The sequence below is a fragment of the Aedes aegypti genome, chromosome 1, assembly GCF_002204515.2.
Source record: "Aedes aegypti strain LVP_AGWG chromosome 1, AaegL5.0 Primary Assembly, whole genome shotgun sequence".
Lineage (NCBI taxonomy): Eukaryota > Metazoa > Arthropoda > Insecta > Diptera > Culicidae > Aedes > Aedes aegypti.
Genome location: NC_035107.1, coordinates 138,730,300 through 138,747,266, shown reverse-complemented (window position 1 = coordinate 138,747,266; position 16,967 = coordinate 138,730,300). Strand labels below are relative to the sequence as shown.

General features: G+C 38.3%; 1 protein-coding gene across 1 annotated transcript in view; it reads right to left on the bottom strand.

Moving 5' to 3' along the window:
* The window catches only part of LOC5571497 (endoribonuclease Dcr-1), a 56,654-nt gene extending 48,432 nt beyond the window's left edge, over window positions 1-8,222 (bottom strand). Inside the window, exon 1 of the mRNA XM_001659697.2 lies at window positions 7,327-8,222. Within this exon, the coding sequence (XP_001659747.2) occupies window positions 7,327-7,958 (632 nt within the window). The 5' untranslated portion in view covers window positions 7,959-8,222. The remainder of the gene's footprint in view (window positions 1-7,326) is intronic.
* Window positions 8,223-16,967: the final 8,745 nt, after the last annotated feature.

Below are 16,967 nucleotides of genomic sequence, written 5' to 3'. Positions count from 1 at the left end.
CGATGGTGGCGCGTTTTGCCCCCTATGGGCATATTACCCCCAGTTCCCCTACATGTTACTCTTCAAGTTAGAAAAAATAGGATTTGATGAATCATCTTTAAACTGGATACAGTCGTATTTAACAAATCGACAACAAATAGTGAGATATAATGGTAATTTCGTAAAGGAAATTTTCTCGATTCCCAGGGCATAGAGTATCATCGTACCTGCCACACGATATACACATGCAAAAATGGTCAATCGGCAAAGAAAGCTCTCAGTTAATAACTGTGGCAGTGCTCATAAGAACACTAATCTGAGAAGCAGGCTTTGTCCCAGTTGGGACGTAACGCCAGAAAGAAGAAGAAGAATGGTAAATAATCTAATCCCATCCATGTTACATCAGGAGTTCCTCAAGGCTCACATCTAGGACCTCTTCTTTTCATATTATATGTAAACGATATTTCCTACATTCTTAAGCATATAAATATTCTTATCTATGCCGATGACATGAAGTTATTCCTGAAAATCAAATATGACAACGACATTGACATCTATCTGAGTGAAATATCTATTTTCGATGAATGGTGTAGTAAGAGCCTACCTCAGTTAAATGTTAAAAAATGAAATTTAATTACTTTTAGCAGAAAGCAAAACACACAAGAAACAACTGTAATTTTAGGAAATCAAATCGTTCTTCTTCTTCTTTTCTGGCGTTACGTCCCCACTGGGACAGAGCCTGCTTCTCAGCTTAGTGTTTTATGAGCACTTCCATAGTTATTAACTGAGAGCTTACTATGCCAATGACCATTTTTGCATGCGAATATCGTGTGGCAGGTACGAAGATACTCTATGCCCTGGGAAGTCGAGAAAATTTCCAACCCGAAAAGATCCTCGACCGGTGGGATTCGAACCCACGACCCTCAGCTTGGTCTTGCTGAATAGCTGCGCGTTTACCGCTACGGCTATTTGGGCCCCAATCGTTGAAAAATGTGATACAGTGAAACCTCCATGAGTCGATATTGAAGGGACCATTGACTCATGGAAATATCGAGTCATGGAACAGCAATTCTCTGGAAAGCTGCTTCTAGGGACCATCATAGTAACCATGAAATTATGTTTTCAGTATGGTTCCATGAGTCGATATCGAGTCATGGAACATCGACTCATGGAAGTATCACTGTAGAAGAGTGGTTCCACGCCGTTTCGCAAACCCGATTATTTTTGTATTTTTTGAATCGCCTGAAAAATTGCATACAGATTCTTTATGACCATTTATGCCATTAGGCAGCGTCCATTTATTACGTAACGCTAAATTTGGAAATTTTCGCCCCACCCCCCCGTCCGTAACGCTGTTTTGTATGAAAAATTTCAAAATTTTATATGAGCCGTAACGCTTGAGCCTACTCCCCCCCCTCCCCCTAGAGCGTTACGTAATTTGTGGACGCCCCCTTATGCACTTTCAGACCGCCATTTTGAACCTCGCCTTATTTTTGAGAAGGGCGTATCGGAAAATGCATGGCAAATCTTTAAAAAACTGTAACTCGAAAACGGTTTGTCCGATCGATTTGAGATCTTCTACAAAGTGGTAGGTATTGCTTAGGACTATATGGAGAAAAATATGCACGGTAAAAATAAGTTACAGATTATTTTATATTTCAAAAACAAAATTTTAAAATCGATTTTCTCCAGAAACGCAGTTTTGATTTTTTTTTATTTTTATGTATGTTTTAGGGGACAACTTATGTGATTTATTGCACAATGTTTCAAAATGGAAGAATTATGGACAAAAAAGTTATGATATTTTAAAAAATTACAGATTTTGAAAAAAAAATCGAAATAGAGGAAAACAATATTTTTTTATGTGATTATTTGAAAGTACAGAAAAATTGCAATCGAAAAGTACTTAAGTAAATTTTTTCTAGGTTGCATTAATTTCGAGATATACTCATATTTATATAAAATTTTCAAATAAAAAAAGAAAAATAGGCCCTTTTCAAGCATATTTCGTGTTTCTCCATTCCAGAAAAAAATATTTTGATTGAGCGAATCGTACACTGAACGAAAACTCCGGTCGCACATTGAATGATTATTGACTCATCCGAGCCCCATACCTATTTTCAGACACAATCAAGATGATTTTCATCTGCGCGAAAATCATCTGTTTACAAATTACTCCGAATGAAAATCATCCAGTCTTGGAATGATTTTTATCTTTCAAATAGATGCCTCAAATTGAATGATTATCATACACACATGTAAACAATCCTTATTCCATTCTAGTTAATAATTTAAAAAATTTAAATAAAAAAAATCAACTTCAGAGCTTTGTTGATGAATGTACATTATTTTTTATTTCCACTAAGAGGTTATAAAATGTATTATTCGCCAGTCTTCGGGAACAGATGCCAACCTGCCGAACACATTGTATGAGCTCCATGGAATACCAGCATATTAGCGACCTGTGGTTGGTAGATACCAATAAGAAGTATAAAATAAATGATACCGAAGGGGCTAATGTAAGATTTCAAGTGCAATTACCTGTTAAATTCACCCAGAAACGCTTGGAAAACCACGCTGCCGTTGTTATGTTTACGTTTAGATTTAGAAGATTGATTTGACATTTGACATCCCCTTCTCGTCTTGTACTTCAGACAGTAATTGAATGATTTTTGGTTTGGGACATGGAAGAAATTAAAATCCGTCATAAGTTGCATGCTCTTCATTTGCGTTATCATTGTTCGATTAGCTGCATAATACCATTCTATTGTGATCTAAAATTCATCTCTGAATTGGATGGTTTTTGCTCAACAGACTGTGAATACATATTCTTTCATAGTCATTCAAAATGTGGAATGTAAAGTTTTATAATCATGTGAATTACAAATCATTCAATATGCGACCGGAGTTTTCGTTCAGTGTAGCTAAATCGTTTATCAAATCATTCATGCTTAAAGGCTGGTTTGCTACTGACAAGAAAAGGAATCGCCTATCTCGATGCGTGAAAAATTTCTTCCAAGAAATGGTCAAGAAAATCACATTTTTCTGATTGCAGTACGCAGTTGAGAAGAAATGTCACTCCAAAGGGGCTCTCTGTAGGAAATTTCTTGACCCATTCAGTCAAGGAATTTCTTTACTTTTCTTGAGCGAAACAGCATACTTAGCTTAAGTATTGAAAAAAGAGTGCACGGTAATAGTTAAGTATTGAAAAAAGAGTGCAAAGCTAATAGTTCTTAAAAACCGCAACATTGATGTTTTTAATTTTTGGATATATTTTGCGGTTGTTGTAGGTATTGTTTAGGACTATTTGGAAAAAATATGCACGGTAAAAAATAATGACAGATTTTTTAAATAAAAAAATTAAAATCGATTTTCTAAGAAAATGCATCTGTGATTTTTATTATTTTGGTCATGTTTTAGGGGACAACTCGTTAATTGGAGAAACTAATACCTCATGATTTCATCAAAAAAGAGCAAGCTACATTTTTAAATAACACAAAAAACAATTTGATAGAAGGTGAATTTGTGGTAATTTGTGATTTTTCGGAAAACTACACATTTATTCTTCAAGATGAAGTTCAAAGCCATCATTGGAATGCTCAGCAAGCTACTTTGCATCCGTTTGTAATATATTATCATCAAGATGGCAAAGTCAATCATTTAGGTATTGTTGTAATTTCAGAAGATTTGCGCCACGATTCTGTATCTGTCAACTTATTCATATCTAAAATGATAGATTTTTTGCGATTGGATCACAAATTAACTGTCAACAAGATATGTTTTATGTCTGACGGAGCTGCATCACAGTATAAAAATAGGAAGAACCTTTCAACTCTTTGGCAATTTAAAATCAAATATGATATAGAAGTTGAATGGCATTTTTTTGCAACATCACATGGAAAAGGGCCATGCGATGCCATAGGAGGGACAATAAAACGTATGGCTACCAGAGCCAGTCTTGCCAGAGAACTAAGAACGTGAACATCCGATAAAAAATGCTAAGGAACTATATGATTCGGCTCAAAATCGGAAAGAAGAGCAGCTTACACAAATCTTCTTTTGTTATTCAACTACTGAGGAATGTGATATCATTGCACAAGAACTTAACCAACTATTTTCAAGTGCGAAAACAGTTAAAGGCACTCTGAAATATCACTCGTTTATCCCTGTCTCTGAAACACAAATTGAAGTTAGACAATTTTCGAGCTGTGACGATAACAAGAAAGTAGTTGATATAATTAAGAAATAAAATTGCGCGTATATATAAAAAAAAACAAACAAAACAAAAGCAAAAACAAAAGAAAACATAAAAACAAAAAAAAAACAAACTCCTTCTCCATGGTTGTACGATCTTGCCTCGATGAGAGGGCCATTAGCCGGGCTTAGCCCTGGGGACCAAAGGTACACCGTTGTGATAGAATCACATTTTTAATGCCACGTTTAGATTTACCGTGTATATCTCGGAAGTGATGCATCTCAGCTAAATTTTACTTGAGTATTTTTCAATAGAAATTTTTCATATTTAAAAATATATATAGTTATTTTTCTGTACTCAAAAAACCGCACCAAAAATATCGTTTTACATAAATTCGTTTTATTTATTTTTTTTAAATAATTTATTTTTTATCCAAAAATTTTCCGTTTTGAGGCATTGTGCAAGAAATTACAAACAATATGCTGCAAAACATATCCAAAAATTAAAAACATCAATTTTGCGGTTTTTAAGAACAATGAACTTCGAATTTTCATTTGAAAATTTCGTTATATTTTTTTTACCGTGCATACTTTTTTAAATACTTTAGTATATAGGTTTTGATCAAACAATAAACAATTTAGCAACGATTCACTCAATCAAAATAAAATATTTCTGGAATGGAGAAACACGAAATATGTTTGAAAAGGGTCTATATTACTTTTTTTATTTGAAAATTTTATATAAATATAAGTATATCTCGAAATTGATGCAACCTAGAAAAATTTTACTTAAGTACTTTTCGATTGCAATTTTTCTCTACTTTCAAATAATCACATAAAAAAATATTCTTTTCCTCTATTTCGATTTTTTTTTCAAAATCTGTAATTTTTTAAAATATCATAACTTTTTTGTCCATAATTCTTCCATTTTGAAACATTGTGCAATAAATCACATAAGTTGTCTCCTAAAACATATCCAAAAATAAAAAAAATCAAAACTGCGTTTCTGGAGAAAATCGATTTAAAAATTTTGTTTTTGAAATAAAAATAACCTGAAACTTATGTTTACCGTGCATATTTTTCTCCATATAGTCCTAAGCAATACCTACAACTTTGTAGAAGATCTCAAATCGATCGGACAAACCGTTTTCAAGTTACAGCTTTTTAAAGATTTGCTATGCATTTTCCGATACGCCCTTCTCAAAAATAAGGCGAGGTTCAAAATGGCGGTCTGAAGGTGCATAATGGCATTTTTGGTCATAAAGAATCTGTATGAAAATTTTCAGGCGATTCAAAAAATACAAAAATTGAATAAAAAAAAATATTCGTCATGTTCGGTGGAATGGATCATTAAAATAACCAAAACGGCCACTATGGAAAGCATAGATAGCGCCACCGTAGCCTTGTGTGTTTGACAGAACAGCAATGATGTCACAATGTTAAATCCCATATACAGTGGCGCCTTTGTTTTGATGCGGTGAGCACTGGCAAAAACTACTTTCAATGATCCATTGCTCAGAATCAAAGATTTAGGGCCCTATTTTATAAGTTGAGTCGATCAAAATGACTCGACTGGAGTCACTGTCGACCAAAAATATCGCTCGACATGGCTCTGCCACCCGAGTTTTTCGACAGTTGTCACTCTATGGACCTTTGCACGGGTTCACTATTTGACGTTTTGGCGGTGCCGTGTTATTTATGTGACCATGGCAACTAGTGAATTCGGCACCGCTCAAAAGTCAAATTAGTGAATTCGTGCATTGGTCCATATGTGACTGGATTATTATGGCAGTCGACGGGTGACATCTGAAATATGCATGCTTACTTTGATCGTCAGTGCTTACAGGCGAGTCACATGAATCTGATCGATTTACAAAATAGACCCCTTAGGTGTAATTTTAGACTCATTTTTATCGATCATAACAACACTGTTATACATAAAGCAACAAATATATTGCTGTGTGCATTTGAAACGCAAATATCAAATGCGGGAACACCAAACGCGGTAAGATTTTTCACAAGAAATGCGAAGTCAAAATTTGATTTTCTTTGCTAGGTTGGCGGTGATATGGATCATGGTTGCTAAGTATCCTTTGATTGCTTTGTGTTACCGCATTTGAAGCCCAGTTAGCCAAGGTTTGCACGTCAAACGCAAACAGCAATACTCAGTTTTGAAGCGATGATACATAGAATTTTCCTTTTTATGAATTCCTCGATGATGCAAAATGTTGAAAAAATGTGAGAATTTTTCCGTTTTATAGCATTAAGGTGATTATAAAACGAAGCCAAACTTTGAATTTTCAAGTGCACAAGACGAGAGTATTTGACAACAGTTCGCGTTGAAAATCAATCAACTTGCTTGCTTGCTGGTGGTGAGCAATGGGATAGATTTTTAACGCGGAGTGCTGTTTGGTTCTCAAGTCTTGTGCTCTTGAAAATCTGAGGTGTGGCTTCGTTCTATAATCACCTTAAGTCGACTTCGATGCTGCTCAATACACAAGCCATTCTCTGCACATCAGCTTTCCATTCATTTTGCAGGGACTGTCAGGTACCGCTTGACTAGTTTGATGCGTTTTTAAATTTATACATTTTAAAGCCCATAAATCTCGCCAAGGGCGAAATGCCACTCAAATAAAGGTAAACTAACTAAAGCCCATCAGTTTTATCAGGATCAGGATTTATCATACTTTCGATGTTTTTACGACACCTACTGATCACGTTTTTTCTTTATTATACGAGTCAATGGTTATTGGCCTTTTTGCTTTAATTTATATGAAATACTTCCAGAAGTCGAGAGACGTTTGCACCAAATTTCTCTTGAGAAAAAAAAAGATGAACATGATAATTGGATACAGCATTCTAACTTCTGAAATGCAAATCCAAAAAACTATTTGTTATTTCTTCAAATTATTTCAAAAGCTAAAGAAGGCGATCTTTTATTTTTATTCATACTCCGCTTAATTTTTCACCTTAGAAGTAGCTTTCTTTATTTTAAAAATAGTTTGTTTATTTTAATCCAGTTAGTAGCCGAATATTAGGGTTTAGTCATTATTCGGCCGAATAGTGCAATTCAGTACATCTCTACTGATAAACAAAAAAAAAAAAAAACTCTAAGGACAAACCTGTTAGTGGACCTTAAAATTAATAATTTACCTCAATACGGTCACGATATCGCTGGCCGTTTCCGCCTTCGCCTGCAGACAATATTCGAGTTGTTCCAGTTCTGCGCTCAGCCTTCCCGGTATACATCCGGCATTGTGCAGTGGGCCTGCCAGTCCCAATATTTTGGGCTTCTCCCGGCATACATTGTAATAGTCGTTAAACAGCTTCGATATCTCTTCATTGCCGTACACTTTGTGGCAATCGTCGATCACCAGCAGATTTACTTCGTTCAGATCCAAATAGCCACAGATTATGGCATCCAGACATTTCCTTTCGTCCGTTATAATCACTTGGTAATCGTCCACTATTTGCTCCCAATCGTAATCTTCGTCCGCATCTTCCAGATCGTTCACGTTGATTACCTTCAGATCCGTTAGGTCTCGTATCAAATTGAACACGGAATCGTTTTGCGAAATGTAAATCGTGCGCTTTCGCTTTCCAGCCGGCTTCCGTAGTTGAGAACCCAACTCGTGAATCAACTTTAGGGCAATGAATTCTTTCGACGAGTTGTGCGCCAGACAAAGGATTAAATTACGCTCCTTGGCCGAGGCAAGCAGTTCCACTTGATAGTCCCGCGGAGTCAGTGCGGTAGTGTGAATATTGTCCGTCCAATGGTAAGCCATTCTCGTCGTAGGACATTCCTTTCCAAAAGCGGTGCTTCAGGTGTTTTGTTTTGATTGCCTGTTTCGATGCGGCTCACATGAACGTCGGGAATTCTGGAACTGCGGCGGCTTGAATTACATGCACTATTGATTGAACATTACTTAATCTGTTTTACTATCAGAATAAACTAACTTTAATGTACTTCAACTAAAACTAGATGGCAAAAAATCGAATTTAGTTGAAAACGCGCACGAAACGATGCTGAACCGCTTATCAAATTTTGTTTACAGTCTCAAACTGTCAAACAGCGACAGGGTGCCCAGATACACATCAACAACCCATATTGAAATATTTCAGCAACACGGAAAATGAACATCCCTCAGAAATAAAAATATTCACAGAATTACTAAAGTTTATGCATTAATTACTATTTTCTAGTAATCCTTTATAAGAGAGATTCGCGGAAGCTGACATTTTTTTCAAAGTGTGAGCCAATCGAGCAGCGAGAGCTTTCAAAGTGTGAGCCAAACGAACATGCGTTATGTTTGTTTTGAACTTTTCTTGAGGAGTATTGTAATCCGCTTGAAATTATTTTGGTAAAAGTAATTTTGCATGAAGCGAAAAATTGAAATATTTTTCTTCTCTAAATTTTTGTCAATGCGATTTTTAGCTGTTGATTTTTTCGGCTGTTTATTAGTTTGGATATGTAGCTCAAAGATCTATAACGAAACAAAATACACTTTTTAGCAATTATTATTATTATTAGGGCTTATTCACAAATTTCATAACGCTGAAGGGGGTGGGTGGGTATCCTTGTAATGTAACGGCTTATACAAAATTTGTAAAATATTCATACAAAAAGCGTTACGAGGGGGTGGGTGGGTGTCGAAAATGGCCATTTTTAGCGTTATGAAATTTGTGAATGAACCCTTAGAGTTACATTCATCTGACATATTAGTCTACATGAACACTTAAACCTATTCATAAAAAATTGTCACTCGATTTTGAAATACTCTAGAGCTGACATTAAAGTCGAACATTTGATGGTACAAATTAAACAACACACACATGGAGTTAACTAACTCGTTTCGTTATAGGGTCTTGGTTTACCATTACTATCAAACACACTCAACAGGCGCACCTATAGACTTTGGGTAGGTGATGACAGCGGAGGAGAAAAGGGAGATGGCGCGTGAACGGGGAGAGTGAAGAGGACCACGCAAGCTGACGGATGGATTTTGGATCCGGAATTCTTGGTTGCCGCTTGGACCCTGCCGTGATCGAGATTCAGGAAGTTGGGTTCGGGAACCGATACTACATCGTGCGTAGTCAGTTTGGTGTGGTTGAAGACGAAGGAAACTACGCTGTCTCAGGCGGGGCAGGACATTGATTTATTTTGACCGTATTTTGCCTACGAATATGGCTTTCAAGTTGTTTCTCCTCCTCTCAAGGGTGTCCATTCCTGTAAGCCGGCATCGAGCTTCGTATGGTGGAAGGTCAATTACATTCTGCCAGGGCAGATGTCTTAGCGCGTATCGGATGAATTTTGACTGGATTCTTTCAATTCTGTAGATCCAAACATTGTGGGCTGGGCTCCATACTACTGCTGCAGTTTCCAGTATGGAACGGACTAGACTGAAATAAAGTGACCGTAAGCAGTATGGGTCTCGAAACTCAGACGAAATCTTAAATATGAATCCAAGCTTCCGGTTGGATTTGTTGATGATCTAGCTGTAGTGCTCACGAAAATTTAACTCAGAGTCCAGCATGACTCCAAGGTCCTTCACAACGTTCGTCCTTTCCACTCGCTCATTCCTCATGTGGTAATCCCAGAGAATTGGACTTTTCTTCCTGGTGAACGAGATTACCGAGCATTCCTTCACGCTGATAAGCAAAAACCCAAGCAACCAAAAGTTCGGATAAAAGGGCATGTTTTGGCTTAATCAGCTCACTTTTTAAGTAATTAACCGAACTTTATTGTTTACATAAAGTTCGTTTAAGTTTGATTGTTACCTTCAAGTACAAAAAAAGGTCAATTCAAACTTGTTCTGAACTTTCAAGTTGTTGATGTTTTCATGAGTTACTTTTCTGAGCATCAAGTTCACTTAATATCCGTAGTCATCTCTTAATCAGCGAAAAAGTTTCACAGAAACTATATTTATACCAAAAGTGTACTATGAAGTTCACTGCTTAAGTACAATCCGAACTATTGGTTGCTTGGGAAGTTCCTTTCGCACCAGCTTGAAAACCTCTCGACTAACACTTGCAGCATTCGGTAGTCCTCTGAAGAACTGACTGACCGAAATATTTTAAAATCGTCAGCATATACTAATCTGCAGCCTTGAGGGACGACAAAGCAGACATCGTTGAAAAACAAGGAGAACAGTAATGGCCCTAGGTTACTACCCTGCGGCACACCAGAGTAGTTGCTCAACGGTTATGATTCCATTGAACCTAATTTGACTACTAACTGACGATTTGTCAAATACGATTCCATCCATTTGATGACGTTGGTTGCGATACCTAGGCGAGTTAACTTCGCCAGCAGGATGTGGTGATTCACTCTATCAAATGCTGCTTTTAAGTCGGTGTAGATCGTGTCATCCTGAATTCCTCGTTCCATAGCTTTTAGACACAATGAAGTGAATTGTACTAAGTTTAGTATCAGTGGACCTTCCTGGGTAGAAGCCGTGTTGGTCTTGCGAAATGTATGATTTCGCATATCGAAACAGTTCGTTGTTAACCAGGATCTCAAACAGCTTAGTACCAGCACTGAGCGAGGTTACGCCGCGGTAGTTTGAAATATCACGTTTGTCCCCTTTTATGAAAGCAGGGAACATAACGGATTTCTTCCAGCGTTCCGGAAATACTCCTTGCGAGATCGATTTGTTGAAAATCGACCGTAGGGGTGCACAAATAGCAGCAGAGCATTTTTTCAGAACGACCGAAGGAATTCCATCCGGTCCAGGGTTGGTCAACGGTTTCAGCTTCTCGATAGCCTTCAGAATATCTTCATCATCAAACTCGTAGATCGTCATACACATTGCATTCAACGGCACGTCCCTTACAGCACAACTAACTTGATCCTGGTTGATTGTTGCGCAATCGAATACACTGGAAACATGCTCGGCGAATAAGTTGCACATTTCCTCATTCGTGGCTGCATTTTCGCTTCCCAAGAACATGCTTGGTCTCTTTGCGCTTCTCGTTGACAAACGCCCAAAAAGCTTTCGGGTTGTTTTTCAAGACTCCCTGTTTCCGAACCACATAACGACCGTAGAGTGCTCGGTTATAACATTTGTATTCGGAACTGGCGATGGTAAATCTCCTTTTCGTAATTGAGTTCCGGTTGTTAGAGTATTCTCTTAGGGCTCGGGCGCGTTTTCGTTTCAGGTGTCGGAGGTGGTTGTTAGACCAAGGAGGCTTCTGACGAGGGCGTGGTGCAGGTACAAACTCATGGAACATTTGCGTAAGAGTATCAGTGTAAAGCTGAACCGCTACATTAACATCCCTTTCATTGTACAAACGTGACCAGTCAATTGCAAGGAGAGCTTCATTCAACTGTTCAAAATTCGCTTTCGAGAAGTCCAATAATCTGTCGTCGGTGGCTTCGATGAACACACTGCGAGCTGAACAGCGCACAGTGGCGAGAAGTGGTGGGTGCAACAAATCAATTGGAATCAATGGTTCAAATGGTTGAGTAAAATCACATATCGGTAGAGCTTCATCATTCACGAATAGTAGATCAAGTGTTCGGTCCAGATTATTTCTAACTACGTTCAGTTGTTTCAGATTCAGCAGGGATATACCATCGATGAATGCATTGCTGGGAGTAGCAGAGTCAGACGGTTCAGGATACGCATAGCCCGCAGGAGTGGAACGCCAACATAGGTCGGGCAAATTAAAATCACCTAAGAGAATATAAGCAGTATGGAAATCACCTGCTGATACTGTTGGTGGGGGCGATATTTTCACCCGCCGCCTCTGTGTCAACTTCTCGATCATTGAAGATCGATCTCACACTTGTGAGCACGAGAGACAATAAATACAATACTTTTATATTCTATGACAGTCAGTGCTAAATACAACACGTTCATGTAAAGTGTCCCGGTTCTATTATTTACATCCGACGTTTCCCAGTTTTCCCGGTATTCGATTCGGTCCGCCGCATAGCTTGTTCCGTCGGGAGATTCCAACAGGTTATGGGCCCAGTTGCGCGAGTGTGGTTCCCCGTGGAAACGAAAGTTGTGGACATTCGATTTCGGAAGAGTTAGCTGTCTTGAAAGCTGTAGCAGTAGGCTGTGTGGTGCTCGTACGGCGCTCTGATTTGGTGTAGTTCTTGTCCGGAGTAAGAGCGAGAGAGTTGGCTGGCTGAAAGCTGAAACATTTGATGAGAAGTGACTTGTATCCCGAATGAAGTGAGGGGAATAGTGTTGTTGCTCCGGTTCCTCACTGGTAACTCACAGTGCGTCAAGAAAAAGTCGGTTTGGTTGTAACGAAGACAAAAACAGAAAATGACGGAGAAGGTTTCGATTCCCCTGTTAAACAACAGTAATTATTCAACCTGGAAGGTGAGGATGCAGATGTTATTGATGCGAGATGATTGGTGGTTTGCGATCGAAGAACCAAGACCGGACCCGGCTACCTCCAGTTGGAAGAAAGGGAATCAGAAGGCACTGGCAACAATCGTGCTGTTTTTGTCGGATAATCAGATGCATCTGGTGATTGGATACGTTGGATACGTCACTCAGGATTGCAATGATGCTTAGGAGCGTCCCGGATTCCTACGACGGATTGGTAACTGCTCTAGAAAGTCGAAAAGATGAAGATCTGACCATCGAGGTGGTGAAGCAAAAGCTGATGGACGAGTGGCAGTGGCGATCGGAACGATTGGGGAATCCAGGCGAATCAGATGAGAAGGCCCTGAAGCTGTATACTAAGCGACAGGAGCAGAAAGTTTGATACCATTGTAGTAAGCCGGGCCATTTCAAAAGGAACTGCCGGCTGTTTAAAAGGGAGCAATGTGGAAAGGAAGACGAAGAACGTACTGCTACAGCCAAGCAGGCTGCTGAGGCGGAAAACCCAATCTGCTTTACAGTTGGAAGTCGTCAGTGCAAGGGGCGTTGGTTTGTGGATAGCGGATGCTCAAACCATATGACCAATGACAGAAGATTTTTTAAGAAGTTGGATGAAACTGTTACCGTTGATGTGATACTGGCCGACGGATCTTGTTCGAAATCAGCAGGAATTGGAGAGGGGTTGGTAAAGTGTCTCGGCAGCGATGGAAAACTGAAAGAGATTTTGATCAAGGAAGTTATGTATGTACCCGAGTTGTGCAGTGGATTACTATCCGTTCGGAAATTAACACGAAAAGGTTTCAGAGTACAGTTTGGCGCTAAAAGGTGTGATATCATCGGTTTATCAGGAAAGTTAGTGGCTGTTGGTGAACTCAATGACGACCTGTATGAGTTGAAAACGGAAGAGATGGTTAACGCAAGGAACAGTTCTCGACGACAGCAGAGCTGTCTATTAGTTTTGCTTGGACGATCTTGTGGAACTGGAATTGAAGCCCACTCGAATTCAACGGTACGAATGAAGTGCGTTTACGACCAGTTGGCTGAGCAATACATTCAGGAGGAGCTGTCCAACGGAAATCAATACGATCGTTTGGATGATGACCTGAAGCTACTGACTTATATGCGATGTTTGACGAAGCAAAACGAGTTCGATTCGACTAGGACCTTGGAGCAGCTGCGCTGGCACAAGGGCCGGTGCGTTCGAAATTAATGTGTGTTTTCGGATACCATGCGTTTGATGAATCGAGCGACATTTCCTGCTAGAGGATGAAAACATCGAGGAGGAGTGTTGGTGGGGGCGATATTTTCACCCGCCGCTTCTGTGCCAACTTCTCGATCATTGAAGATCGATCTCACACTTGTGAGCACGAGAGACAATAAATACAATATTTTTATATTCTATGACAGTCAGTGCTAAACACAACACGTTCATGTAAAGTGTCCCGGTTCTATTATTTACATCCGACGTTTCCCAGTCTTCCCGGTATTCGATTCGGTCCGCCGCATAGCTTGTTCCGTCGGGAGATTCCAACAGATACAACCGTCGAAATGGAACTAACATAGTTTTCAATCACACATCGATTTCTGGATTGTTCTGGAGGAATGTACGCTACGCCAAGGCAAATGACCTGATCATTGCTCTCGACATTGATCCATAAGAGCTCAAGTTTTGGGTCGCTGTGAATCTTACACCGAGACGATCTTAATGTGTTTTTCACAGCTATGAGCACTCCGCCACCACGAGATTTTCCGGAAATATCTGGACAACGATCTTTGCGATGCACTGTGTAACCTTGACCGAATAGTTGTACATAGTTTATGACATCATACAGCCAAGTTTCTGTCAAGACAATGACGTCATATTCGTTATCCGAAACCGCAACAAAAAAGTTGTCAATTTTCGTCCTTCTGATAGTACATTAGGATCCCTTTGAGCATCGATGCAGGACATACGTGGGCAGTTTGTTGCAAATCGGTCGTAGGAGTATCTGTTTGCAATCAAAAACATCCTTTTCGGTTGACTTAAGATGGATTTGTATAATTATTATTAATTCATAAAGCGGTCTTATTTGTAATGTTCTGTCCGTCACTGTAAATAAGATTTCAACCATGTCTTTGTTATACCTTAGTGATAAGTGATACATTAATTCCGATATCAGTTGACAGCTTGAAACATTGTTGCAATCATTATCAATTGCAGTTTACAATCTGATCTCATATACAGGGTATGCAAACAAATTTGATTTATATGACCAACCGTGTTCTATGGCTATTCTTTCATTACCGTAATCCAGGGTAACCTTGATCAGCGCGGTTACATTGATCGGAATGACTCACCACAAACATTCATTGAAATGTTCGATTACGCAACATTAATGAATTACAATTATGAATGTTTAATCCCATTAGGAAATTGCCTATTTTTAGAATGATTCCGCGGTTCGAGATGTTTTTTTTTATTTAAAAATAACACAAAAAGTAAATTACTTGTAAGAGTTTGGCATTTTAAATATTACCGAACGTTGTTTACATGGGTGATCAATATTACCCCATGTCAGCTTAATCAAAAAATCGCCTAATACAATTTCTTGTTATAAAAATATAAAATTTGCATGATTTGCATTTTCAAATGACATTATTAAGGAATATCCACAAAACTGATCAATGTTACTCCGGAATATGGTACTTGCATATTAGACTGGCCCTTAAACAAAAAAGTTGTAAAACTCAAGGTAAGAAAAAGGCTCTCTCAAAATTACAACTCATTTGGTTGCTCCCCCAGCTGGCGCATTCAATTCGAAGTTTATATGGCATATTCGTTCCAAATATATTGAAAATTGACCCTATGTCACTGTTTCGTTAATCGTTAATCGCGTTCAGTTGAGCCCAGAATGACAATTTCACTAGTTGATACCCTAACGAACATAGTTGCAGAAGGTTGTATCTAGATTTAAGCTCATTTTCATTACCCTTTCAGTTGTTGAAGATTAGGCTTAGATTAGCTCTCAATTCAATACCCTGATAGCCCCACATGTTTTTCCTCTTCTAGAAATCCATCTACGATTGATTTGGTCTTAACCGACTCTAGTCATCTTTGTAGCCAACTGATTACTCATGCTGATTTTGATTCTGATCATGTCCCTGTTACATTTCAAATATCCCAAGAAGCGATTCTCAATCCTATCAGCTCCACTTTCAATTATTTACGAGCCGACTGGAATATATATAAAACGTATGTTGACTCTAATCTTGATGTTAACATTCCTTTAGAAACTAAACTTGATATTAACAATGCTCTTGAAACTTTAACAAATTCCATTGTTGAAGCCCGGAGCATTGCAATTCCAAAATGTGAAGTAAAATTTGAATCCGTGATTATAGACGATGATCTTAAACTCTTGATCCGTCTTAAAAACGTGAGGAGAAGGCAATTTCAACGCACTCGCGATCCTGCTATGAAAATTATATGGCAGGGTTTGCAGAAAGAAATCAAGAAACGTTTTGCTCAATTAAGAAACAAAAATTTTGAAAATAAAATTTCTCAATTGGACCCTGGCTCTAAACCCTTTTGGAAATTATCGAAAATCTTGAAAAAACCTCAGAAGCCAATACCGGCATTGAAAGAGGAAAACAAATTATTACTAACTAATTGCGAAAAAGCTCAAAAACTTGCTATGCAGTTTGAAAGTGCGCACAATTTTAATTTAGGACTTACTGTCCAATTGAAAATGAAGTTACTCAGGAGTTCGAAAATATTCTCAATCAAGAGAACGTTTTCGAAAATGCCTGGGAGACTGATTTGGAAGAAGTGAGAACTATTATTAAAAAATTCAAAAACATGAAAGTTCCTGGCGATGATGGAATTTTCTACATCCTCATCAAGAAACTTCCAGAAAGTAGCTTATCATTTTTAGTTAATATATTTAACAAATGTTTTCAATTAGCATATTTTCCTGACAAATGGAAAAATGCTAAGGTAGTTCCAATTTTAAAACCAGACAATAATCCTGCAGAAGCTTCTAGCTATCGTCCAATCAGTTTGCTTTCCTCCATCAGTAAACTTTTTGAAAAGGTTATTTTGAACAGAATGATGGCCCACATCAACGAAAATTCAATTTTTGCCAATGAACAGTTCGGATTCCGCCATGGACATTCGACCACTCATCAACTTTTACGTGTAACAAATTTGATCCGTTCCAACAAATCTGAAGGCTATTCTACTGGTCTTGCTCTTCTAGACATAGAAAAAGCATTCGACAGTGTTTGGCATGAAGGTTTGATTGTAAAATTGAAAAACTTTAATTTTCCAACATACATTGTTAGAATAATTCAAAGTTATCTGTCAAATCGTACATTTCAGGTTAATTATCAGAACTCCAGATCTGAAAGACTTCCTGTAAGAGCTGGTGTTCCTCAAGGCAGCATTTTGGGACCAATATTATACAATATTTT